This window comes from Juglans regia, chromosome 6 (assembly GCF_001411555.2).
Source record: "Juglans regia cultivar Chandler chromosome 6, Walnut 2.0, whole genome shotgun sequence".
NCBI lineage: Eukaryota > Viridiplantae > Streptophyta > Magnoliopsida > Fagales > Juglandaceae > Juglans > Juglans regia.
Window position 1 is genome coordinate 23,510,619 of NC_049906.1, and position 27,489 is coordinate 23,538,107.

General features: G+C 38.3%; 1 protein-coding gene across 1 annotated transcript; it reads left to right on the plus strand.

Moving 5' to 3' along the window:
- Positions 1–1,129: 1,129 nt before the first annotated feature.
- Positions 1,130–16,709, plus strand: LOC108993926 (translation initiation factor IF-2). The gene is made up of 4 exons (XM_018968981.2): positions 1,130–2,272; positions 2,469–2,618; positions 14,218–14,403; positions 16,249–16,709. The coding sequence occupies exons 1-4, from the start codon at positions 1,268–1,270 to the stop codon at positions 16,327–16,329; spliced, it is 1,422 nt and encodes a 473-aa protein (XP_018824526.1). The 5' UTR covers positions 1,130–1,267; the 3' UTR covers positions 16,330–16,709.
- The last annotated feature ends 10,780 nt before the right edge of the window (positions 16,710–27,489 follow it).

Here is a 27,489-nt window from a genome sequence, read left to right on the forward strand (position 1 = left end):
ATGTGAACGACAGAAAAATACATGCCCCTGTCTATTCAATAACAACTCCAACTACTGAAGGTTTTTCCACACACACTGCGGATTGACAATATTAGGGCAGGTTCTGATCCAGCTTAAGTGGGTGAAAATCTGATGGAAAAATACCTGGTAGGAGCGTGTCTTCGGACCGGTGGTGGTGGAGTCATGGACGGCCAGCCATCTATTGTGAGATTTCAGGATGCTGTTGCGAGACTTGCACCGGTTCATTGGGGTGCCTTCGGTTGGAGTGGTTCCCGTATTTTTATAGACCATTTCTTTGGGGCAATGAGGCAGCCGAAGTGATCAAACCAACACAGTGTTAGTTGGTACAATTCGCCAGCCACACGAGGCGATGGGTCTGCTTTTGGGGTCACTTCTATTCCTGAGGAGGAAGCAGAACAGAGGCAGAGAAAGAGGGGCAGAGATTCGACTGGGTGGGGGTGAATGATGTTTACACTGCCAATGACCAGGTTAGGCACAGAGATTCCCCTTGGCAGGCTGATTTGAACACACAAAGGGTTGGAGCACAGTGCCTTCAACGGAACGGGAATTGAAACGACGTCACTTCCAAACCAGAGGTTGCGGAGACGCGGTTCGAAGAGAGGAGCTGGGTTGCGCTGGTTTTCGCATGCAGTCACGCTGCAAAGAGGTTGGCCGAAGAACTGATCTGTGCCGGGGAATGTAGGGCTGCGTCGTGCATTTAACCCACCAGGGATGTATTGTTGGACTGGGTCTCACCCTAGATGAACGGCAGCTCCATTAAAGACTACACATGGGGTAGTTCGAAAGAGGGAAGAGAGAGGTTACGGGAAAAGTACGTTGTACTTTAGGGACAACAGATATAATATATTTCAGAGTGTTGTCATATCTATAAATAGTGCCCGAGAATTCTTTATCTCGCTTCTGATTTATATGAACAGTGCGTTTGGATATATGATCTCGTCTCAGGTTGAGACAAGTTACGAAATTCTGGGTTTCGTCCCAGCATCCAAACCAGTCCTTAGTAAACGTATATCTCATCTCATTAACGGGCTTGGCCTTCTACCTCAGCCCATACAACAATCATAAACAAGTAACATAAAAGCTGTGTTCGATTTTCCCAAGTTATTATAAATTCCAAAAGCCAGCGGAGTGTGTGTTTTAAGGATCCGCTCGCCAATCGTTAGACGATTGGTCCCTGAGAAATTTTGAAATTTGGGTGCATTGTAAAATCACGAACTCACTGCTCTCTGCCACTGTTCCCTTCCAAATGAGAGGAAGCATCGGAAGAACGCTCTCTCGGCCCAACCCCATTGGTTTTTCCAATGCCACCAGACGGTCTCTAATCCCCTTCTCCACTTCCTCCTCCTCTCCCACCGGTGGCGGGGGTGGTCGTGGCCGGGGACGCGGCTCTGGTTCCCCTCAGTTTGACTTCGCCTCCCCGGGTAAGCCCGAACCTGACGAGCCCGAGTCCAAGATCGACCCGCCCCCTCCCGGGACTGGACTCGGGCACGGACATGGCCGTGGCAGACCCGTCCCTTCCTCCCCTACCCTCCCCAACTTCTCTTCATTCATTTCCTCCATCAAACCCCCACCGGCTGGCCGCGGCCATTCTGTTCCACCACCGCCAGATTCAGCGCCCAAGGAACCTATTTTCTTCAAGAAAGAAGACGGGCCCGCAAACTTGTTGGACGCGGCTAAAAGTTTCACCGACCGAAATCTCCCTCCGAGCATACTCCCTGTATCGACTGGCCGAGGTCGCGGAAAACCCCTGGAGCAACCGAGCCTGGAGGCTCAATTTGTTGAAGAGAACCGGCATACCCGAGCCCGGAAAAGCCTTGCCCAAGCCCAGACCCAAACCCAAACCCAAGATGAACGAGGAAGAGCGCCGAGGATGACCCGAGAAGAAGCTGTGAAAAACGCGGTGAAGATTCTATCACGTGGAGGTGGAGACGGCGACGGTGACATCGGAGATAGCATTGGTGGTGTTAGAGGCGGAGGCAGAGGAGGATACAGAGGGAGAGGTGCGCCTGGGCGGGGCCGAGGAAGAGGACTTTACAGAGGGAGGGGGAGGGGCAGGGCTGGGGACTCGAAGGAGGATGCGTATGGAGCGGGGCTCTATCTAGGTGACAATGCCGATGGGGAGAAGCTGGCCAAGAGGCTTGGCGTTGAGAACATGAATCAGTTGGTTGAAGGGTTTGAGGAGATGAGTGGAGCAGTGCTGCCTTCGCCTTTGGAGGACGCCCTTGTGGACGCCATGGATGTTAATTATGCGGTTAGTGATCATATCATTTGGGTTTTGAACAATTTCTGAATAAAATTCTAGTTAAATGAGTTAAGTGCTGCACCTTTTCATATGATCAGCTGTCTCTATGAGAATTCTTTTTGGCTACAAGTTCTAGTTTTAGCGAATGGGGTCTTTTGTTTTGGATAAATTGGATGAGCAAGTGATTATTGCTTATGGATTACAGATTGAGTGCGAGCCAGAGTATTTGATGGGCGAGTTTGATCAAAACCCAGATATTGATGACAAACCACCAATTCCACTCCGTGATGCACTTGAGAAGATGAAGCCGTTCTTGATGGCATATGAGGGCATTCAGAGTCAAGAAGAGTGGGAGGTAAGATTTTATGGGTCATATGTTATTCAACATTGGTGCTAATTTTATAGTTCCTTTTCAGTCTTGATCAATTGAATTTTGATGCTTAAGGAATTAAAATATGGTGGGATCATTGAACTTATTCATCTGGTAATGTTGTTGCTTTGTGGCCATCATGAACATAATTTTTCTTAAATGTCCACGAGCCATCTAGCTAGCTTCCGTATATTCTTCTGTTTGGTCAATAGACTACTGGACTCTACATAAGTTCTCGGTGTTGTTCCCTATATGATATAGCGCATAATGAAGTCAGGTTTGTAGAGATGGGTGTGTTGGGGAGTATCAGGCTGTTTTCTATGATTTGGGGGTTTTCCATATAGTGCTTGATTTTTCAGGCTTTTTATTTGTTGAATATGGTCCCCAAGAGAATCATGTAACCTTGGATGCTTTCAAATTTATCCTCTTTAAATGATGTCCCTAATCATATGGCGATTTCTTTTCGTACCTGGTCCTTGACAGTGTCTCTATCCTTTTATAGGTGACTCAGTTACCTTATTTTTTGAACTAATTGGTAGGTAGGTATTACCTACAAGATTGTTATTGTCCTCAGCTATCGTATAGGAAACAAGGGATGATAATGAAGTCCAAAATTTGCAGAAGTAAGAACTTGGGTCCTAATTTGATAATGGGTTTAAACTCAGCTCGTCTGAGACAATTTTCCGATTATTTGATGAGAGTTTTTTATGAATGGTTGTTAGACACGGGTAGACTAGTTGAAACTGATAAGAGTGTTGGGGGGGGGGGGGGATCAGGCTGTTTTTAAATGATTTGGAGGTTTTTCCTTTGAGTAATTAAGATAAAGTTTCAGTACTTATAACAAAACGTTAATATAAAGTTTCAGGCTATTTGTTATAGCCGATATTGTGACATTCTGTGTCAAGTTTCAGGCTTTTTGTTTGTTGTATTTGGTACCCAAGAGAATCATTCATTCATGTAACCTAGGACACTTAAAATTTTTCTCTTCTTTAGATGATGCCCCTAATTTTATGGCGATATCGTTTGGTACTTGACCTCTGACAGTGTTTGTATCGCTTTATAGATGGCTGAGTGACCTTATTCTTTGTGCTAATTGTTATGTGATTGCCTAGAAGATGGATATTATCTCAGCTCTCAAATAGGAATCAAGCGATGCTATCAAAGTAGCATTTTCAGCCCACATTCCTTTCTTAAAGAGGAAGGATAAGGAATGCAAAAAAATTGCTGAACAAGGTCAACATACCTCCCAAAGTATACAAGTCTAACATGTGGAATACTATAAAATAATTTTTTAAATATATAATTTACTTTAGATAACTGATGTTCAAGGGTCTAGGCCATCCTTAAAGCTTGCGGAATTCTACTATATTCATTCTTTGAACAAATTATACTTAAATCCTAGGGGAGTTCAAGCTGTAGTAAGACCAAAGGGAGGGTGGTGGCATCAGTAAATTATGAAGTCTAAGATCATAAGTTGGCTTGTCTGAGGGTTGACTGATGCTAACAAGCGCCTTTGGATAAAATATCTGCTTCGCTTTTGGAAGGCTAAAATTGTTTGCTTGCAGGAAACTAAAATGGAGTTTATTTCGAGAAGGACTATTTGGAGTTTGTGGGGGATCCGAACTTGTAGACGGGACATATCTAGCCTCTTAGGTGGCTTCGCATGGAATGCAGGCATGTGAGATAGAAGAGTGGTGGAAAAAATTTACGAGTGCATTGGGGATTTCAAAGTGGCTTCTTCTTTTCAGTCTGTGTAAGATGGCTTCATGTGGGCTTTTGCTGCTATTTACGGAGCAAATCTGAATAGGGAAAGATGCCTCTCATAATGGGGTATCACACATTGTGCTCATTCCCAAGAAATCGGGGGCATTTGGGTATTAAGGAGTATCGCTTTATCAATCTTGTAAATTGGGTGTAGTTCTCACTAGCTGACTAAGTGAGGTATTGGGGATGATTGTGTCGAAACGTCAAATGCTTTTATAAGAGGCCGGAAAATCCTAGATTTGGTACTCATTGCAAATGAATGTTTGGATAGTTGATTAAGATTTGGTGAAATGAGTAATTTATGCAAATTGGATTTGGAAAAGGTGACTGTGTCAATTGGGGACTCCTACATTACTTACTAGGTAGATATGGATTTGGGGGAAGGTGGAGTTCTTGGCTTATGCATTGCCTATCCACGGTTGGATTGTCAATATTTGTGAGTGGCACTCTACTTGGCTATTTGACAATTCCATAAACCCGAGACAATGTGATCCTTTGTCTCCTTTATTATTTTTCATCATAATGGAAGACTTTGATAGAATGTTGTTGGTTGTGATTGGAGGTGGTTTTATGACGGGTTTCTTGATGTGGGGGACACTAAGTAGGACATTCCCCATATCTCACTTATTGTTTGCAAATGATATATCGATATTTTGCAAGGTAAACCAAATCCAGTCCTTAAGGGCATTCTTATTTTTGAATTCATTTGTTGTCTAAAAGTCAACTTCTCTTAGTCAGAAATAGTCTTGGTGGGAAATGTTAGCAATATGTAGTGTTTGGCTAGAACTTTGGGATGCGAGGTAGCTTGTTTGCCTATGAAGTACATTGGCCTTCACTAGGGTGCCCCTCTGAAAGGCCAAGCCAATTTGGGATGATGTAATCGAAAAAATTGTGGCAGGATTATAGTTATCAACAGTTGGTCGAACCACCTTAATCAAGAGTACTCTCGCAAACTTGCCCACATACTTTTCCATCTTTGGTCCCTCTTCCAGCTGGTGTTGTGAGTCGTATTGAGAAGCTTCAGTGTGATGTCCTTTGGAGTAGACTAGGTGAAGAGTTCAAACTTCACCTAGTCAATTGGGGGAATGTATGTTCTATCTAATTTCATGTGGTTGATATTGCGATTCGAAGCCTGAGAATGTTCAATCGGGCACTACTTGGGAACTGTTTATAGTGTTGGCACCATGAGAGGGAGGCCTTGTGGAAGATGGTAATTGACCCCAAATATGGTTGTGCTTGGGGGGTGTTTGGTGGAGGTGGCAGGTGCTTATGAACTTGGCCTGTAGAAAAACATTAGGAGGGGATGGGTGATCTTTTCACAATACACTAGATTTAATTGACCTCCAAGAAGCTAGTGATGAGAGGATTTAAGAAGTGTAGGCTGTTGGTTTTTGAAGAACCTTAATATTTAGCTCCATATCCAAGCATTGGTCTTTAAATTTGTAGCCTATAGATTTTTTGTACGCATGTTATACTGCAATTTACAATATTTTGCCAAGTTGATAGTCTTTGGGCCTGTAGATATTGGTTGTATGAATAGACCTGTTCAGAAAGCGATTTGTATGAATATGCCTTCCAGCCAAGAACTTTATTGGGGGAGAGGGAGGAGCTCCTCCTCACCAACCTCAATTTCCTGCAAACCTTTGTCCTTCCTCCTGACTTTTTGTTTGGTTGCATATTTAGTAGGGATGTAAGAAAAAACCAAGAAATTGACCGAACCGAACAAGTAGGATTCGGTTCCTTGGCCCAAAAATTTTTAAAATCCGGTTCGGTCCCGATTATCGTGATTTCGGAACCGAATTGGACCGAATGTACCGAAATATATATTTTTAAAATTTTTATATTATATATATTATATGAGATATATATTATACATATTATAATATTAATATAACATGAAATTTTAATCTTATTATGTATGTTTCCTTGATATAAAATTACTCTTAAACATAAATGTTAATATTAATTTATTATTTATCCTTACATATTAAGTCACATACTTGCATATATAATATGGTATAAGTATAACACATATTATAAGTACATTTTTATACATTTTGAAGTGACTTACATATTAAGTTACATACTAACTTACATACTTACATTTTCTAATAAGTTACTTGACATGTAACATACATACATATATATATATGTATGTATGTATTGCAGTGACTTAGTACATAAGGGATAATATTTATCAAACCTATCATATGTAGTAAATAACACATATTAGTATATTATATAGCACTTGTTAATTAGAGGATGTGCAATATATTTTGAGTTGAAAATAATGTTTTGGGCTCTAAAACTCATATTTGTGCTAAAAGAATTATTCATTTGGGTTAGAAAAACCAGCCCAACAAAAAAGCCTAAAATCGAATCCCCATGTAAAACCGAACCGGACCGAAAAACTGAAAATTCTGGTTCCCTAGGTGAACCAATTGGTTTCAGTTCTCAGAATCTCAAAACCGACATAAGGTGCATTTGGGAACACAAGTGTTCTTAGATATTTCCTTTAGGGGTGCTACCCGCCCCATACGGGGCGGGGTAGCCCCCACCCCGCCCCCCGCCTCCGCATGGGCAGGGGGTGAATATACTCATCCGCCCCCCGCCCCCGGAGTGCGGGGGCGGGCATCCCGGTTGATGGGGTGCGGGTGGAGGGGGTCCTCCGTCTGCACCCCCGCAGCACTACTGGGCCTAAGGCCCAGAAGCGGTTTCTGGGCCTTTTTTTGGCCCAGAAGCGGTTTCTGGGCCTTTTTTGGCCCAAAAAACGCTGTAATGGGCCGAAAATGGCCCAAAAACAGCTTCTGGGCCATTTTCGGCCCATAAAAATATATTTTGCATTTTTTTAAAAAGAAGAGTTAAAAAAAAAAAACACAATTTTATATAATTAAGACTAATGAAATACTACTATAGAGTATAGACTACAAGTTTACTACCTAATAAACTAATAAATAATAATAATAACTAAGCTATTACAAAAATAAAATGGAAAGTCTAACTGTCTAAACAATTACAAATAAAAGTGTCCAAGGGACATTGTATCAACATTATAAAATTACAAATAAAATATATAATACATACATCTGATAGACTAATTCAAAATTCAAAAATCTACGAAATTAATAATAAAAAAAAAGATGCGAGCGGTTTGGGTCTTTGACTGTGACATTTGGGGCGGCCGGATGGGTAGTCTTGAGACTTGAGCCTTGAGCACATGTTCATATAGCAGTGGAGGTAGACATCGTCTGAGTCGTCTCATATGTTGCTACAACAATCAATACTAAAATTAATACTGATGAAATTGAAATGAATATAAATAAATACTGATGAAATTGAAATGAATATAAATAAATCAAAATAATAAAATAAAAACAATAATTACCAGATGGTCCAGATCCAGACTGATCACCACCCTCTTCGTCGGTCTCTTTAAAATCTAACACATCCGGAACATAAATATCCTTTCCCATCGTCCAACTCTGTGTGCATATCAATGCCGACAATGAACTACGGAAATGATCTAATATGCGCCCTCCGGTACTAAAGGCAAACTCCGAGGCAACGGTGCTAATAGGGATGGCCAATATACAACGGGCAATCTCAGAAAGGATGAGATATTTCTTTGATGCTACCTTCCACCATCCTAAAATGTCAAAATCATCATCATCTTGAATAAGATCCGTTGATAAATAACTGTCTAACTCTGAAACCACCTCCGTAGATTGATGGACTAGTGTGGGATTATGTGCGAGGGTTTTCGTCCATGCCAATCTACGCTTCTTTGTTGCCCCGGTGTCTGGAGGAGGTGTTGGGATATGTGTAGGTGTAGTAGATGTAGTACCACCCTTAATTGCATTAAACTCATCATAAAATCTATGAAGGGTATCGCGGGCCATCTCACCAATAAGATCAGTCCAAGCCTGATCATACGCAAGTCCCAAACCATATAACATGCCAGAAATTTTTAGACGGGGATCAAGAATAGTAGCCACATATAACAAAATATTGAGTCTAGTCAAATCTCCCCAATACTTGTCAAATTTGACCCTCATGGTCAATGCCATCCCCCTCATCCTTAGATTGGAACCCCTACACATGTCGTCTAATTCTTCTTTCACCCTACATATTTGTTGACAAAATTCATAGCATGTAGGGTGCAAAGAAGCAGATAACTTCAACGTGACTTCATAAAACAGCCCAAGAAAATCAACAAATGTAGCAACTACCTCCCAATCATCATCATTAGGCAATCCTAAACTCCCGTGCTCATCAAAGTATTTGACATATTGAATGTCTTCATCACCCAATAATTGAAAGGCTTTTTTATATTCTTGGGCCGCCTCCAACATCAAGAAGGTTGAGTTCCATCTGGTGGGAACATCAGTACAAAGACCCCTCTTTGATGTTATGCCCACACTCTTCGCAGCAATTTTGAATTTCTCCAATCTAGAAGGAGAAGACCTCACAAATTTCACAGCCAATCTAACTCGTGCAACCGAGTTATCAACATCTTTTAACCCCTCAGTCACAATTAGATTCAAGATATGTGCAGAACATCTAACATGCAAATATTCACCACCCAAGAATGTCTTATTTGCCTCTTTAAGATAAGTCTTCAGATATCCCAAGGCGACATCATTAGACGAGGCATTGTCAACCGAAACTGTCAAAACCCTACTCAACCCCCACTCCTTGATTGAGGCCTCTAAGGCCTTCCCAATTGTCTCACCCTTGTGATCAGTTATTTGACAAAACTTGATAATCTTTTTATGGAGAATCCAGTCAGAATCAATGAAATGGACAGTCAAAGACATATAATTAAAATTTTGGATTGAAGTCCAAGTATCGATAGTGAGACAAACTACCAAACCCGCCAATTGGCCCCTCAAAACATCTTTATCTTTCCAGTACATCTTTTTAATATCCTTTGCCACAGTGTGGCGAGAAGGAAGCATAAATCTAAGTTTCAGTTCTTGGACAAATTCTTGGAACCCTCTCCCATCCACAAACTGAAAAGGTAGCTCTTCTATGACAACCATACGAGCTAACTTCCTTCTACACTCATCAACATTATACTTTGTGAACCCCTTCAATGTTGAACCCCCACTACTCCCATCCGTCATTTTTTTTAGTCCAATTTCTAGTCTTGATTGACCCTTCTCCATTAAGGATCTTAATATTGGACTCTTCTTGCATTGTTCCTCTAAATGGGCCTTTAACTGGGATGTACCATGTTTCCTATAGTGACATCCATATATTTTCCCACAATAATTACATTTAGCTTGTGGGTTATTGGGGTCACCACCCTCTAGTTTGGTAAAATGAGACCAAACTACGGAAACATGTTTCTTACTTTGTGTGGGCTTAGGGGCGGGGCAAGGTGTATTCCCACTCCCAGGGGTTGAAGTAGGGTTAGGTTGTGGGTCAGGGGTACTGGTAGGGGCAGGGGTACTGGTAGGAGTGGGAGAGCTATCAGTGAACTCTCTTTGAGAAGACATTCCTGATTCCACAACATAACAAAAAATAAAAAAATCAATCAACATACGACATAATTCCAAACATGCACTTATCAATTACGTACGACATAATTCCAAACATAAACCCCTAAATTGAGTTAGGGGTTTCAATTGAGTTAGGGGTTTCAATTGAAACCCCAAACTGAAATTGGGGTTTCAGATTGAAACCCCCTCAATTTTAGGGGTTCAATCCGAAACCCCTCAACTTGAGGGGGTTTCAATTCAAACCCCTAAATTGAGTTAGGGGTTTCAATTGAAACCCCAAACTGAAATTGGGGTTTCGGATTGAAACCCCCTCAATTTTAGGGGTTTCAATTCAAACTCCTAAATTGAGTTAGGGGTTTCAATTGAAACCCCAAACTGATTTGGGGTTTCGGATTGAAACCCCTTCAATTTTAGGGGTTCAATCCGAAACCCCTCAACTTGAGGGGGTTTCAATTCAAACCCCTAAATTGAGTTAGGGGTTTCAATTGAAACCCCAAACTGAAATTGGGGTTTCGGATTGAAACCCCCTCAATTTTAGGGGTTCAATCCGAAACCCCTAAATTGATTTAGGGTTTCAATTCAAACCCCTAAATTGAGTTAGGGGTTTCAATTGAAACCCCAAACTGAATTTGGGGTTTCGGATTGAAACCCCCTCAATTTTAGCGGTTCAATCCGAAACCCCTAAACTTGAGGGGGGTTTCAATTGAATCCCCTAAATTGGTTAGGGGTTTCAATTGAAACCCCAAAATTGAAAATTAAGGGGTTTCAATTGAAACCCCTAACTCAATTTAGGGTTTCTGATTGAACCCCTAAATCAATTTAGGGGTTCAATCCGAAACCCTAAAATTTAGGGGTTTCGATTGAAACCCCTAAATTTGAAGCACAAATTTCGGATTGGAACCCTAAATTGATTTAGGGTTCCAATCTACAAACAAAAACAAACAAACAAGTACAAAGAAACAGACGAATCAAACACAAGCACAAAATTCTCCACAGCACACAAATTCACAAATTTCCCATCCTCCATCTCTGATTCAACCCAACCTTCCTCCAATCTCCAATCCAAAAAAAAAAAAAAAAAAAGAATGGGTTTCGGATTTCTTACCTTTGAGTGGCGGCGAAATCCTAGTGAGAGACGGAGATGGAGAAGTGGCAGTGGTTGTGCTGCTCGTGCAAGACGGAGATTCGACTGAGAGAGAGAGAGGCTTGTAGATGCGAGTGTGAGACTGAGTCAGAGAGAGTGAGTGTGAGAGATCGGCGAGAGACTCAGAGACAGAGAGTGAGAACGGAGAGTGAGAGAGGAGAGTTCGAGAAGGAGAGTGAAATGCAGAAATGGGAAGCAGACGCGGGGAAGGGGGGGGGACCTTAACTAATAGTGAAACGACGCCGTTTCACTATTAGTTTAGGGGCGGCACTTACCAGACCTAAGTGAAACGGCACCGTTTTGTCTATAACAAAACGGCGCTGTTTCACTCTACTTATTTATTTATTTTTTTTATATATAATTTTAATTATATTATATATATATATAACTCAAGCGGGGCGGGAAAAGCTGGGGGTACTCACCTACCACCATATCTCCATGGGGCGGGCCCCCCGCACCCCGCTTTAGAGGGCCGGATCCCCCGCCCCACATGTGCGGGGGCGGGGCGAACGGGGCGGGTCAGCGGGGAACGAGGCCCCGCTGCCCACCCCTAATTTCCTACATAAACATCATTTAAACACAAAATACTTTGCAATTTCAAATCTTCAACTTTTTCATTTATCATTACCTAATTATTAAAATTTTTCAAACGTCCAAAAAAAAAAAAAAAAAAAAAACTATTTTATAAATTTCAAAACAAAAATAATATTAAATGACCTTTTTATTTCATTTCCTAAAATCCAATAAAACATCTTAACTCAAAGCATTTCACTAGTATTCACAGAAATTCTAAGTCTGTGTTTGGTTGTTGGAGTGAGCTCAACTCATCCCAAACTAATCATTGATGAGACCCCCTACTTTTTCTACTTCCTATAAAAAAGGTAAATTCATCTCAATGTATTTCATACATTCAAACACATATTTCAACCTATTTACATTTAAACACATCTCAATGGGACCTACAAAATACTACTATTCATAGATCAATTTAGATCACCTTAGCATCCAAATGCAGCCTAAGTATCCAAATGAGCCCTTAGACCGATTTGGTTCACTACTAGTACGTCCAAAATGGACCAAATTGATTACACCCCAAATATTTAGGCATTTTTTTGAAATTTTGTAGGATGATGCTTGTAGTCTCGATCTATTGCCCTCCGACCTCCACCAGCCACCACACACCTACTCTATCCATTCCCCTCGCCGTATGAATTCCAATGACCCTTGCCCCATCCTCAAAGGATGAACGTGTGATCCACAAACGTGGATCTCAAAGGCGGTGTGCATGGATCACACACGCCATCATTTCCTCCTGTCAAAATCCACAAGCCACCACCCCCCTTCAGCCTCGAGCACGTGGCGCCCAACCGCTGTGTCTCTTCGTTGCCTTGCCAACCAACCACCCACTGCCCACTGCCCACTGCCCCCTACCCACCCACACGTGCTGTCACCTGAAACTCTCTAGATTAACCGCTTGCAGCCACCTGTTCTTCCAAACACAGAGTCTCACTTGGGCATCTGATTTGGGTTGTCTTTTGTTCCTATTTTGTTTTAGGGAAATTTGGTCAGTTTTCCTGGGTGCTTTGCCCTGTTTCAGATTTGCCCCATGTACAAAATTTTGAAGATAACACCTTGCCCTATGACAAACTTGAAATATGGTCCCTCTGCCTCAAATTCCACTGACTTCATGGAAAGTTCTAATTTTTTTTAAATATACCGATATTATTTAATTTTTAATTTTAATAGATTTAAATAAAAAAGGAAAAATTATACAATTATAAAATTATAAAAAAAACAACTAGAGGACTGGTAGGGAAGGGAACCCCTCCCCACCAGCCACCATAGGGGGCTGAATTTGGCCTCCCCATGCTGTCACAGGCCTCGATGGCACGATGGGAGGCTAGATTCAGCCACCCCTGGTGGCCCAGGTCTTGACCATCCAGTGGGTGGAGGGTGGCCAAACCACATGGCTTGGCAGGGCAAGGGAGATCCCCTCCCCATCTGCCTCTTTTTTTTTTTTTTTTTAAATTATTATATTTAAATTCAAAATTGTTTTTAAAAAAATTTACCCTTTGTTTAAAAAAAGAGATTTCCATCTCGAAGTCTTGCATGCTGCCATGTAAGAGGGGGGGCGGGGGGGACCAAATTTCTAGTCTATCCTAGCACATGGGGTAATTCGTCAAAATAAATTCTATGGGGGTGAATCTCAAAAGTGGCAAGCACAAGTGGTCAATGGTCAAATTTCCCTTTATTTTGTCGCTTTTTTTGGAAGCTTGATCTACCATCACTTAAAAAAATAAAATAAAAAGGCTCAATATACCAAGATCTTCAAAGTGTTTAGCTTCTCCTTCACTTTGCGAGACATGTGTTTTCTTTTGGTGGGAAGTGGCTTTTGTCCACCTACTCTATCCGGGACTACACAGATGTGGGATTGGCAATCTTAAACTATTGTATCGATCTAGTCGAAGTCAGTTCTCACCCTCCTATTGCAAGAAGCACCTGCAATAGATTATTTAAAGCAGTCCAACCAACGGATTGCTTCAACAATTACCATAACGGTGACCAACTATGGGACCGAATCAATCATTTGATACCATTTCCTGATTTGTTTTTTACTTGCTTTGTATCTAGTGTTTTGTGGGAATTGTCGGGGAACTTCACCCCTCCTAATGTACATCTCTTTTTGTTAATAATGAAATTATTTTGCTCCAAAATTAAAAGAAGGGGCTGACTTCCCATTGATAGACTTGTGTTATTGAGATCATTGTTTGTTTGGATGTGAGGATGGCAATTATTGTTTGTCTTTTGTTGGATTTTCTGCACTGGTATTTTAAGTTTAGGGAATACTTTGTATGCAGCCCGTGAAGTTATGTTGTTCTTTTCTGTATATTTTACAAGTATAGTTTATTTACTCATCCAAATATCAATAGGGAAGTTATAAATCTTATATGCATTATCTTCAGATTACAAAATGTCAGTCAGACATTTAACATTATTGGTTATATGCTATTTGATTTAAGGGAATTATTTAATGCACTTTGAAATGTTATATGTTGGTGGGAATTATAGTACAACACTTGTGAACTGTGCAATTTGTTCCTTTTTTTTTTAATTAAAAAATGTATCCAGCTCTTTTCTTTCTTCATCTTTCTGATCTTTCTCATTTTATTAGGAAATCATGAAAGAGACAATGGAGAGAGTTCCATTGTTGAAAGAGATTGTCGATTACTATAGTGGACCGGATAGGGTAACTGCAAAGCAACAACAAGAAGAGTTAGAAAGGGTTGCAAAAACTGTTCCTATCAGTGCACCCGATTCTGTAAAGCGGTTTGCTGACCGTGCAGTTATTTCTCTTCAGGTTAGTATTTGGCCTTGGCATCCCGAATCTCTTGTTATTTCTACAATGTGCATGAGTTTCTCTTTGTAGGGTACTTGCACCTCTCCCTTCCCCTCCCCTCCCTCTCCCTCTCCCTCTCTCTCTCTCTCTCTCTCTCTCTCTATATATATATATATATATCCAAGGTCTGTTTTATCTGTCTATTTGAGTCATGTTCCTACAAGCAACACATTTATGTGTATGTTCAGTGTTATCCCACTGTCTGTTGAGGGGCTATAGTCGGTGTCACTTTGGCATCTTTTTACTGACAAGCATATTGTATTCCTGCACGGGCAAAACAGTCTTGAGACCTAGACCATTTTTACTTATTTATTCACCACAATTGATCTCATCTGTTCATTTGTTAAATGAAAGATCTAGTGATTGCTTTTCACTTGACGTAAAGCAAACTCTTTACTTCCATACTCACACAGTATTTACTCTCCAAACTACTGGAAAGTCTCCGGATTCAGATATTGTAAATGGTGAACTTGGACAATCTTTCTCTTTGACAAGCGTCTAACAGTGTTTTAACTACGATGTCATTTATAATAATATAAGGAAAAGGTGTGACAGATCATTCTGTTGGACTTCAAGAGACATCCATAGATGATATGATTACAAATATTCGGACTTATTTTATCCTGCTGCAAAATATAGAGAACATTTTCTTTTGTTTGGCGTGACTCCTCTTATACATCGTATCTGCTAATACTTTTTGCTGGTCCAAATGTCTTGCATCATAAGTAGGCCGTCAGGGGCCGGTTCTAGATGATTTGGGTTGGTGGTTACGGACCACTATTTAGAATTGTTATTCAATTGTAAACGTACATACTAAGATCATAAATGTTGAAAATATCATGACTTTTTAGTGATGTAATTATGTGTGGTTGGAACTTGTCGGTGTCTAAGGCCAGATCCAGATCCAGATCCTTAATTCTGCCTTCACCTGTGTTAGATTCTCCTTGAAATTTGTTCATCATGTGTCATTCAGGTTGTTGGCAATGATTATTAGTCAGAAAAAGTAAAATTTTATTAATTAGGAGCAACAATGTCTTCTCTCATCTTCTTTTTACCCTTGTGCCGACAAGGGTAAAAGGGAAAAAGATATTAATTGAGATGAAAGCTAGAGATTAAGTAGACAAGGTGGGCTCAATACAAAAGTCGGTCCTTAAAATATTAGCATGTCAGGCCCAAATTGATTGGACTTCTCTTATTAATTGTGGTTTTTGTGTCCAACCTATGTTTGCTTGAGTATCAGAAACACGATCAGGGCCATACTTTTTGACATCCGTTTTAGTTGATAAATTATACTGATAATTTCAATCAGCAACTTTTTTTATCTACATTTTTATTGGATAAAGAAATTGTTAATGCTACAGAATGCCTGCCTTGATGTGGTATGGTCACTGACAATCTGGAACAAGGCAAGAATTTAACCAACTTGAACTTACTGCATGTAGCTTGGCAAAGCGTTTAATCTTTTATTGCATATATATTTAATCTAAGACATTTTACTTAATCCATTTTAGACTTTTGTTGGATGGCCATTGTGTTGTTGTTGGAATATGAAATGCATGCAAATGATAGGCTTTCAATAATAATTTGCAGAAACTGTGAGTTTGATGTACTTGCACATGAAATTTTTGTATAGCTGCAAGTGTAGGTTTTTATGGTCATAATTTTTTGCTTTCGCTTTCCAATTTCAAACAAGCTAATAATAGGGAATAGGCAATCCTGAGCTTACTACATAGAGATGTCTATTTGAACTAGATTTATTTGGAATGTGTTGCTTGGATGTTTGACACAAGAAAATTTTGCATGCAGAGCAATCCCGGCTGGGGATTTGACAAGAAATGCCAGTTCATGGATAAGCTTGTGGGGGAGGTTTCTCATCATTACAAATAATCTATGAAAACTCATCTTGCCTTGATATTGAGCTTCTAGTTGATTGGCGCCTAACATACGACATTCTCAGGAATGGTAGGCGTGGTTGATGATACCTGTTATGTAGACTAGATAAACTATTTGGATTATGCTATAGCTATAATTTTTTTAATTCCAGGATTTTGCGCCTTAGCTCTTTTACTGTTTAACAGTTGTCTTTCAAGTTCCTTTTGCAAGGATTACGCCATTCATGAAATAATTTTGCTTGGCATTAGGCATAATGGCATCTGAATGATGTCCTTAGCGTTTTCAAATTCATACTCAAGAAATTGCTAGAACTTGTTGCACTGCTTCAATTGTTCCTATTAAATTGTATCAAACCAACTCCAGAAATGTGGAAAGCCACTTGCATCTTCTTTTCTTTCTTTCTTTCTTTTGTTTTTTGTTTTGATTTGTTTTGTTTTTATATTTATTTTGTTTTTTATTTTTATTTTTTGAGAGAGAATGCTGAATCCTTCTCGCTGAACCTCTTTCAAGTAGTGTTTCTAAACAGGGGCTGATAATCTCAGTCCGACCTTGTTTGGTTACGCAGTTCGGATAATGAGATGTTTTGTTAAAAGTTGAATAAAATATTGTTATAATATTATTTTTATTTTGAAATTTGAAAAAGTTGAATTGTTTATCATATTTTGTGTGGGAGTTTGAGAAAGTTGTAATAATTATATAAGATGAGATGAAATGTTTGAAACACTCAGCTTTGTCTCCTGTGAGCTGAGAAGAGTTTTCTTATGGACCAGAGATTTTCTTGCTATCTTTTTTTTTTTTTTTTTATAAGTGATTATATTCATTAAAAATAGAGTAGTTACATGTAACGCACTATTATCACATTTTCATCCTTCTTTATAAATATGACACTTAATCTTTGAATCATATCTTATTTCTCATCATAGCGGGATAAAAACAGGATAATGATATAGGATGTTAATTTTTCTTTAAAAATATATTGGAATTAAGAACGTATTTTTAAACTTGTTTTCTTAGGATTTTTTTTTATCAGTAAACAAAGAATTTTATAGATGATAGATAGGCATTATGGAAGTACATACAAAAGCGGCTATTGATATTCATTCCATTAAAATCTATAAACAATGTAATAAAGTACTAAAATGTGAGTTCTAATTACCGCTTGTGATCCTCGAAACTTCTTCCATTTTACTTCCTCCAAAGGCACAATCATAGGCAAATTGGGACCATCTTCCATTGAGCATTACCACGGAAGCAAATCCCATTTTAGCAACTAATGAATTTCATAGAATCATGGCAACCTCAAAGTGAAGCAATAATAAGTGATTAATAGTCTTTTCACTCTTTTTGAACCTACAACACCAATGCATTATAATAAGAGAAAAGTTACTTTGCCGCCCTCATTTGACCGCTCAAGTTGATTGTTAGTCTATTTTTTTTTTCTTTACTTAGTGATAAAGGAAGTGATTTAAAGTGTATTGGTTTTTTTTTTTTATTTTTTAAAAATATTTAAATGTATTAAAAAATGTGAAAAGAGAAAAAAGTACCGCCAGCAGTAAGAGTGGGGTGGCATAGTAGCCTCACTCGTATAATAATCTAGCATTTAAAGGATTTAAGATATAATTACTCTTTCTTAATTCATCTACAGTGATCTTTCAAGGAGGCTGTTATATAAAGAAAGTACCTTTACCATAGTCTCCCATGGAAATGAGCTTGCATTGTACATGATGAGAGACTTGTAGGGCTAGGCACAAGTTTTAAATATACAAACTTCTTACAAGACTTTTGTAAAAATGTAGATTTTATTAATAAAGAATAAATTTTTTTTACACTTTTTTAATGTGAGATTTACTTTTTTATGAAAGCTTGCGCGATGTTTGTCTATTTCGGATTTGTATAAGTCATCTGTCTTGTAAAAAACGGATTGTAAACTTCCATTTATTTTTAAAAGATTGGACAATCTTATTAGCCTCTCCCACCCTTCAGGATTTGTAAAAATATTGGGTCTAAATATTTATGAGAGGGTTACTTTTCTAATGTTGTTTTGGTATTTGTTACATAAATTGATGAAAATTATTCAGAACGATTTGGTGTATTAAATGTTTGAATTGAGAGTGAGAAATTTTCTACCGTAACTTTTAATCACCAAAACATTAAATAATAAAAAAAAAATAAGAATATTATACTTTGCTATAACTAAGTTTTTCCCTCGTTTATATGAAGGTGTTGGAATACCTTATGGTGGTGCCCCCAATAAGTTGGCGGCCCGGATCTTTAACTTTCCACTTTTCAACAAAACAATCAAGTCATAACCCAATAACTATAGTAGGTAATTGACGCAGGACCAAATTAGAAATATTCTGCCAACTACTTAATCAATAGAGATTATAGAATTTAGATTGAAAATAGACCTAAAAATTAAAAAGAAAACTCTAAGAGAGATTTTATTCATCAAATTTGAAAATCGGATTCTAAATCCCACAAGTCGGGCTCAAACAATTATGAAAATCTTGCTCAAAATGAAAAATCCTAATTATTACAGAAAAATAGATGTGTAAAAAAATAAGAATCTTACAAAAAAATCTGGCCAAAATCGGAATTAATCTCATCTTTAAAAGTTAAAATGAAATATTTCCTTAAAAAGGTAAAAAACATCGTAAGTTCATGGTTTGAAGTTGGCCCACTGGGTAGGCCCCCACATCTGGCCCATCTACCTGACCCCTGCATCTGTCCCATCTGACCCTAATGGAAGGACCGGTGGCATTTTGTTAAACAATTAGAAGTGAGTGTGAGGTGCGGGTGTGTAGCCCCACCCGCCTTCTTGCATAGGCTATATAAGATAAGAAAGCCTTAGGGGTGATACCCGCCGGGATTTTTTTCCCCGGACCCCGCCCCCGCATGGGTGGGGGCGGGGTCCCCCGTCCGCTGCCCGGGGTGCGGGGGTGGACCCCCACCCGTCCGCATCCCCGCACATGGTACTGGGCCTCCGGCTCAATACTTTTTTCTGGGCCCTAAATGGTCCAGAATCAGTTTTTGGGCTCCTTTGGGCCCAGAATTTGTTTTGGGCCCATTATTTAGATTAAAAAAAATATAAATTTAAAAACAGAAAAGAAATAATTTTTTTTTGATAAATAGATATTAAGTTTTAACTATTAAATAATTAAGTAATATTCATCACTAAGGCAGTAAGACACTATGCTAAAATAAATAGTTTACAATTATACAAATTAAGAGAACTAATAAACTATTACACTATTACAAACTCTTCTAAAAAAAATAAATATTACAAACTGTATAATTAACTATTGTAGCAACATTATAATAATTGTAAATTAAGAAAATTAATTTTGGGGTGGAGCCGTAGTTGTGAGTTCACTGAGTTGTGTCGAATGTCGATTGCTGTGAGACTGAAAATCAATAAGTTAAAAATAAAAGTTAATAAGTCAAAAAACCTGAAATATTAATAAGTTAAAAATAAAACAAATTAGAATTAAAAAGTTATAAAAATGAAACAAAGTTTTAAATGTAAAAAACAATTAGGGAAGAAATTATGCAAACCATGGCAATGGTGAGTCCAATACAAAAGTCATACTGCATCGGAGGTAGCCGTAGACGCTGTCTCATGTATCACTATAAGTATTAAATTTGAAATGAAATTAATGAATACCAATTAATTGAAAATAAATAAATGAAAATAAGAAATTAGAATAAATACCAGATCCAGACTGATCATCACCCTCCTCCTCGACGTCGGCCTCCTCATACTCAAGAACATCCGGAACAAGAATTGGAGTTCCTTTGATCCAATTCTGCGTGTAAATCAAAGCCTCCACAGTGGCAGGAGCTAATGAACTCCGAAATGAATCTAATACACGTCCTCCGGTGCTAAAAGCCGACTCTGAGGCTACTGTGCTAACAGGGATGGCCAAAAGTGTGCGGGCTATCTCTCCAAGGATGGGATATTTCACAACATTCACATTCCACCAACTTAATATATCGAAATCTCGTGAAAATGATAGAATCTCTGTTGCTAAGTATCTGTCTATCTCTGACTGAGCCTCTACAGAAGTCCGGAGGAAGGGGGTCTGCTCATACCTCTCACCCCACTCCAATCTATGCCTTTTCCCACTCTCGACTTCAGGAAATTATGAGCCTGAGGCTGAGGGGGTAGATGTAGGTGTCGCAATATTACCACCCCGCAAGGTGGAAAACTCATCAAATAATCTAGTAAGGGTTTCCCGAACCCTTGCTGCAATAAGCTCTGCCCATACTTGCCTGTACGCAAGGCCCAATCCAAATATCATGCCATCTAACTTATACCTCGGGTCAAAGACGACAGCTACATATAACAAAATATTAGCCCTAGTTAAATCTCCCCAATACTTGTCGTACTTTGACCTCATAAACAATGCCATCTCCCGCAGCCTAATGTGACCACCTGCGACCATGTCATATAATTCTTCTTTTACCCTACATATTTGCTGGCATACAACATTGGATGTAGGGTACAAAGTTCCAGATAGTCTCATGATGACATCGTAAAAAAGCCTAAAAAACTCTACAAAAATAGTTACAATTTCCCAATCATCAGCTACGGGTTTCCCCAATCCCCCGTGATCATCAAAATATTTTACATATTGGATGTCTTCATCACCCAATAATGCAAATGCCAACCTATATTCTTGGGCCGCCTCCAACATCAGAAATGTTGAGTTCCATCGTGTAGGCATATCAGTACAAAGGCCCTTCTTAGATGTTAGACCCGCAGATCTCGCAGCAACCTTGAATTTCTCCAACCTTGAAGGAGAAGATCTCACCCATCTCACAACAGTCCTAACTCGAGCAATCGAGTCATGAAGATCTCTCAAACCATCACTGACAATCAAATTCAGAATATGTGCTGCACATCTCATATGCAGACACTCACCACCCATAAGTGTCTTATTTGCCTCTCTAAGATAAGTTTTCAAATGTCCTAATGCAACATCGTTAGACGAGGCATTATCGACTGTGATTGTAACAACTCGGCTCAAACCCCACTCTTTTATTGAAGCCTCCAAGGCCTTCCCAACTGTCTCACCCTTATGATCGGTGATTTTACAAAATTTTATAATTTTCTTGTGTAATGTCCAATGGCAATCAATAAAATGCACAGTCAAAGACATATAATTAAAATTTTGGATCGATGTCCAAGTGTCAGTGGTGAGACAAACAAATTGATCCGCCAATTGACCCCTCAACTTCTCCTTTTCAATGTAAAAATGCTTTTTTACATCCTTTGCCACCGTGTGGCGAGAGGGAATATGAAATCTTGGTTCCAAGTAGTGAGAATACGCTTGGAACCCTTTCCCGTCTACAATTTGAAATGGTAGCTCGTCCATTATGACCATACGAGCTAGATGTCTTCTACACTCATCGGGATCATACTTAGTATACCCCCTCAAACTTGCACCCCCACTAGTCCCATCCGCCATTTTTTTAAGTCCAACTTCTAGCCTAGATTGGCTTTTATCTTGTAATGATCTTAATATTGGACTTTTTTTTACATTGCTCTTCTAAATGCACCTTTAATTGTGAGGTGTCATGTTTCCTATAGTGGCATCCATAAATTTTGCCACAATGGTTACACTTGGCAGCATGTCTCCTCCTCCTCCTCCTCCTATCCCTTCCCCCCCCCCCCCCCCTCCCTTTTTTTTTTTTGCTTCTTCCTTTTCTCTTCTCCTCCTCCACTATTTCTTCTTCAACGTGGTTCTCCATCAGTTACCCACGGAGCCACAACATAGCCATGGTTCTGACCGTCTGAGCAAAGCACTACAGCCAAGACAGATCGTGGGTCGCTGCGCAGACCCATAGCTAGTTGTGGTCGTGCTCTTTTGCTCAAATCAATGGATGTTATTTTTTTGTTGGATCTGTGTATTAGAGATCTGATATGTGGATTTAATGGATGGATCTATGAATTTGGTGAACAGATTTGTGGATTTGGGTTCTTTGGTGGATTTCGGACGAGTTGTAAGGCCATCCATCCATTTGGCAGCTAGGCGAGGTCACTCACCCAGGGGGACGAGGAAGGGTGCTGGGTTCCATAGCATTAAGACCATGATGTGCGTGTCGAAGTTATGCCCAAAATATGAACATGTGCACAATATTAACTAATTTCGAGGAATTTTTGTCATTTCTGGCTGTAATACCTTCAATCAACAACTAATAGAATACATAAAAACAACATTAAAGTGTACATAATAACTGTATATGTTGAAAGAACCTATAAGTAACTAATAGGGTATTGGTTCCATATTAGATATTAGAAATGAATGTTTACCCCCCAAGTCCCCTCAGGATATAGGAAGAGCATGCGAACTCTTTAGTTACCGTCTGCAACACCAACCACTGAACCTACTTATAGCTAATTCAGTTACTTTGGTTGTAAATAGAACTCGAACTCCTTATTGCGTATTTTGTTATGTTAAGGCTAGAGAATACCATGCATTCAAATAGTACTCCTAATGTGAAAGTGTTTGCATCTCATACCCATGAGTCACTTCGTTTCAGGGGGCACATCCCTCTAAACCCCCTGTTTCATGGAGATCCTCCCCCCAAACCTTGTGCAAAGCTATATATATTAAAGTTAGTCAGGGTCGACTCTTCCATTAGGCAAGTTAGACAATTGCTCAAGGCCCCTAGTGGAAGAAGGCCCAAAAAAAAAAATTAAGTAGAAATGTTTAAACAGAAAAAAAATATTTAATTAAAAAAATTAATTATCAAAAGTATCAAATAGATATGTCATTATTAGTTTTGAAAGTATTCCACATAATAATTATTTCAATTACTCTCATTCTAATAATAGACTTTTTTTTTTGTCATTATTAGTTTAATATATAATGTAAAAATTATAAATGGTAAACTCTAAGTTTTGAGTGTTCATAAATTTTTTTTGTATAATTCTTTGTAGAGGCAAGGGCCCATTTTTCCCGAATGTGTAGGTTATTTATATAACTTTATTGTCAATAATAATTATAATTGCTTCTATGACTTATTTGGATACTAAGAATATATCATAATATTTGTGAATAATAATAAAATAGCTTGTGAATAGTAGTGAAATAGTTTGAGTTAAGGTGTTTTATTAGATTTTGATAAATAAGAGAGAAAAAATAGAATTTGAGAACGTCAATAGCTGAGAACAATTATGTTCCCAAGGGAGAGTCTAAAGCACGTCTTGTAAAATTAGATTTGATAAAATCCTCTCTAAGTCCAAAGTTTTCTAATAAAGATTAAGTCGGTTATTAGTTGAAAAGATGGTATAAAATCTTAATCAATAATTTTACTTTGCAAAACGATAGGAATTATTTTTAAATAAGCATATAATATAAAAATTAAAATTAAAATTAATATATTTATTCTAAAAAAAATTAATATATTTAATTTTACTTTAAAAAAAAAAGTCTCTATCAAAATTTTAGCCTTAGGCCCCCAAACCTATTGAGTTGGCCCTGAAGTTAGTTCAGTATTTGATTATTTATTCTCAAACAATAGTTAAAACTAATATATATTATATTTTGGTTGCCAATTATTATATTAGTTTATGTTATATTTTTGTTGCAAGTATTTCATATTATTAACAAATGGTGTATCTTCTTTTATAAAAATTGATCCAAAGAACTTCACATGGATGAGTAATATTACCGGACCAAGTAAAATATTCGCAATCTTTTTTTTTTTTTTTTTTTTAGAATAAACCTCTGAATCTCATATGACTTTCTTGCATACTTCTATCAAATTCTAAACTATTTACAATAAAATCTAGAACTGTTTCTGTGGCGCCCCCGACTCTCATGTACGGAAACATGAGAATCGAGACACTCGGATGATGACAACACGGTCACGCATCTCAACGATAGTGTCAAGTGTGTGCACATGCAACAGTGTATAATAAACAACGTAGCTGATAATTTGAGTAAGTGAATTAAGTACTAGAATTTTTGATACAAATTAATATAAGTAAAATGATTAAAAAAAATGAGAGTTATACAATTATCTCAAAATAAAATATAATACAAGTCCAAATACAAATACGAGTGATCCCAAATCAATCATCGGGCGGAGCCGAATTCTTAAGCTCATCTGCATCGAAATCTGCATTACCATAAAACGGTATCTCAGTTAAGTATAATCCAAACAACTCATGAGAATAAAAATGCATTAATACAACCAACATGCATGCATATGATGAAGTATGCATTATTCTCAAAATAACATTTTCCGTGGAAATGAATATTTTCCAACACACGCCAAAATTCCATTTTGGCCCAAAAATAATAATCCGTCATTTTCCCAGAGAATGACCCACACAAAATCATTTTATCCAACACACGCTATTTTTCCAGAAAATAGCCCAAATATCTATTTATTCAAAAGAAAAGAAAAATGAAAAAAGAAAAAGTCAGGGAAATAAATGAGGTCCAATCCTCACATATTGGATCACAAAAATGATCCAACGAAAAATATTTCAAAACAGCAAGTCAAATAAAATAATTTAAACGTAGTGATTAAATGAAAATAAAATAATAAAACCCTACAATAAACTAATTTAAAATAAAGAGAAATTTAAATGCATAACAATAATTAATATTAAGAAAGCATATCAAAATAATTTTTACAAATTACAAATTATAAAAATAAACCAACTAAAAATCTGATAAATTTAAAACAAGAGAACCAATATTTAATTTAATAAAATAATCATTCAATTAAAAATACACTAAAATACGGAGTGTTACATCCTCCCCCCCTTAAATAAAATTTCATCCTCGAAATTGACAAGGTCAAACATTAAAGCTAGGACAGGAATAAGATTCGACTAAGAGCAGACTTATGAAACATACTGTTAGGGTCAATCAAACAAATACGGATATTGCTCCCTCATGTCGGCTTCTCTCTCCCAAGAGAAATCTTGAGCCAACGGATCGTCCCATGACACTTTCACCAAAGATATTGTCTTGGACCTTAACCTTTGCTCTTTTCAATTCATGATCTGCATTGGGGCAACTTCATAAATAAGGTTAGGCTGAAGTTGAATGCGTTCAAGGTCAACAAAACGTGGTTCTTGTTGTCCAATACTCTTATTCAATGACGACACATGGAACACATCATGAACTTCTCCAAAATAGTCTGGCAATGCAACTCTATAAGCAACAAGCCCAACTTTCTCTACAATCTGAAAAGGGCCAACATACCTCGGACAAAGCTTTTCCTTCTTACTAAAGCGCTTAGCGCCTTTCATAAGAGAGACTTTGAGATAAACCCAATCACCTACCTCAAAGGATAAGTCTCTTCTCCTGGTATCTGCATAACTCTTTTGGCGACTTTGAGCTTCCGCCATTTTTGTTTTTATAAACCGAACTTGATTTTTCATTTCTTGAATTAACTCAGACCCAATTAATTTACTCTCGCAACTTCATCCTAACACAAAGATGATCTACACTTTCTTCCATACAAAGCTTCATGCGGGCCATCTGATTTGAGGCATGAAAACTGTTATTATAAGCAAACTCTATTAGCAGTAGATGATTTTCCCAACTCTCATGAAATTTCATGGCACAAGCCCACAACACATTCTCAAAAGTCTGAATAGTGCGCTCTGATTGATCTTCTATTTGAGGGTGATATGCAGTACTAAGCTTCAACTTAGTGCCTAAAGCTGCCTGCAAACTTTTTCAAAAATGGGACGTGAACCACGGGTCTCGATCCGACACAATACTCTTGGGTACTCTGTGCAAACGCACTATCTCTTTGACATACAACCAAGTCAACTTACCCAAAGAGTAGGTATTATTGATAGGCAAGAAATGGGCACTCAACCGATCAACAATCAACCAAACTGAGTTCTTTCCACTAGGGGTCCTTGGCAAATTCACAACAAAATCCATATAAATATCATCCCACTTCCACTCAGGAATAGGGAGAGGTTGAAGTTTACCTGCAGGTCTTTGATGCTTAGCCTTAACTTAACGGCATGTGTCACATTTCTCAATAAACATGGCAATATCCATCATACTCGCATTAGCCTCCCAGTGGCACAGCACGCCCAGTATTCCTAGGGTGACTATGTTATCCAAAATCTCATTTTTCCACAAGAACATTAATACAACATCCAATAAATTCCAATGATTAAAATACAATAATCTGTGCTAACCTCAATCGACTCCTATGCTATAACTTCCGAACCTCCATTGAATTCTACCTTTGGTAACCTAATGGACACTTCTAAAGTTAACCATCAATAACATAATTGGTCCAACTGAGTAATTAATCTCCAACTACAAGTATCGTCTCAAAAATTCAAGTCACCACTAATTCCTCAAAATTAGCACAAAATCAGAACTCCTAACTATAACAAAAAATATCACGCTTCTGCTGCGCACTGATAATTTTCCACATGCATAAAATTTGTCCTCATAAAAAAAGACACCATCGAGTACAAGGTGGCTCCATACCTACTAACCAGAAAACTCTTACTACCTTTTGGTAGAAAATACTCTCTTTCCCAAAATCAGGAGTAATCACTCATATTCCTCAATTAACTCCCGTTGCCTTGATCAAAATCAATATTCCACAAAATACATCCATTATCATAGACAGAAACCCAATATCCATCAACCTTAACATCCCAAATTGAAAACAAGTAACATCACCCCAAAATACACTCGTCTCATCTAAAATAAGGAACATACCCTAAAAGGCTCGATTCCAACCCGGTCAACCAATAAGAGTGCCTATAAACTTCTACCTGACAACCTAAACCCAAAAGCTCATCACTTACATTCTGAATAACATCTAATCCAGTGGTGACTAAAATCACTACGAACCACCATTGACTTCACCAAAACATTATCAAAACCTTCTTGGTAACTTGCCCACCTATTTCTACTCCTATAAGTTAGCATTAACACGACTAGTTCTTTCAATAGTATATCACTATTAAACCTCAAGGCAAGTCATACTGCTCAAATCTTCAATCCACCAAAAGCCATTGTAAAGCACCCATGGATCCTAATGGTTTATTAACTCACATACTTGATCGTATTATCCACCGCTGATGCCTAGGCTTCAACTTCCAAGATCTTATCATACACCATACATGACGACCCATTAATCTCT

Coding starts and splice junctions, on each gene's coding strand:
- LOC108993926 (XM_018968981.2), top strand. CDS start 1,268: ATGAGAGGAAGCATCGGAAGAACGCTCTCTCGGCCCAACCCCATTGGT. Junction 2,273..2,468: donor CCATGGATGTTAATTATGCG/GTTAGTGATCAT, acceptor TATGGATTACAG/ATTGAGTGCGAGCCAGAGTA. Junction 14,404..16,248: donor GTGCAGTTATTTCTCTTCAG/GTTAGTATTTGG, acceptor TTTTGCATGCAG/AGCAATCCCGGCTGGGGATT.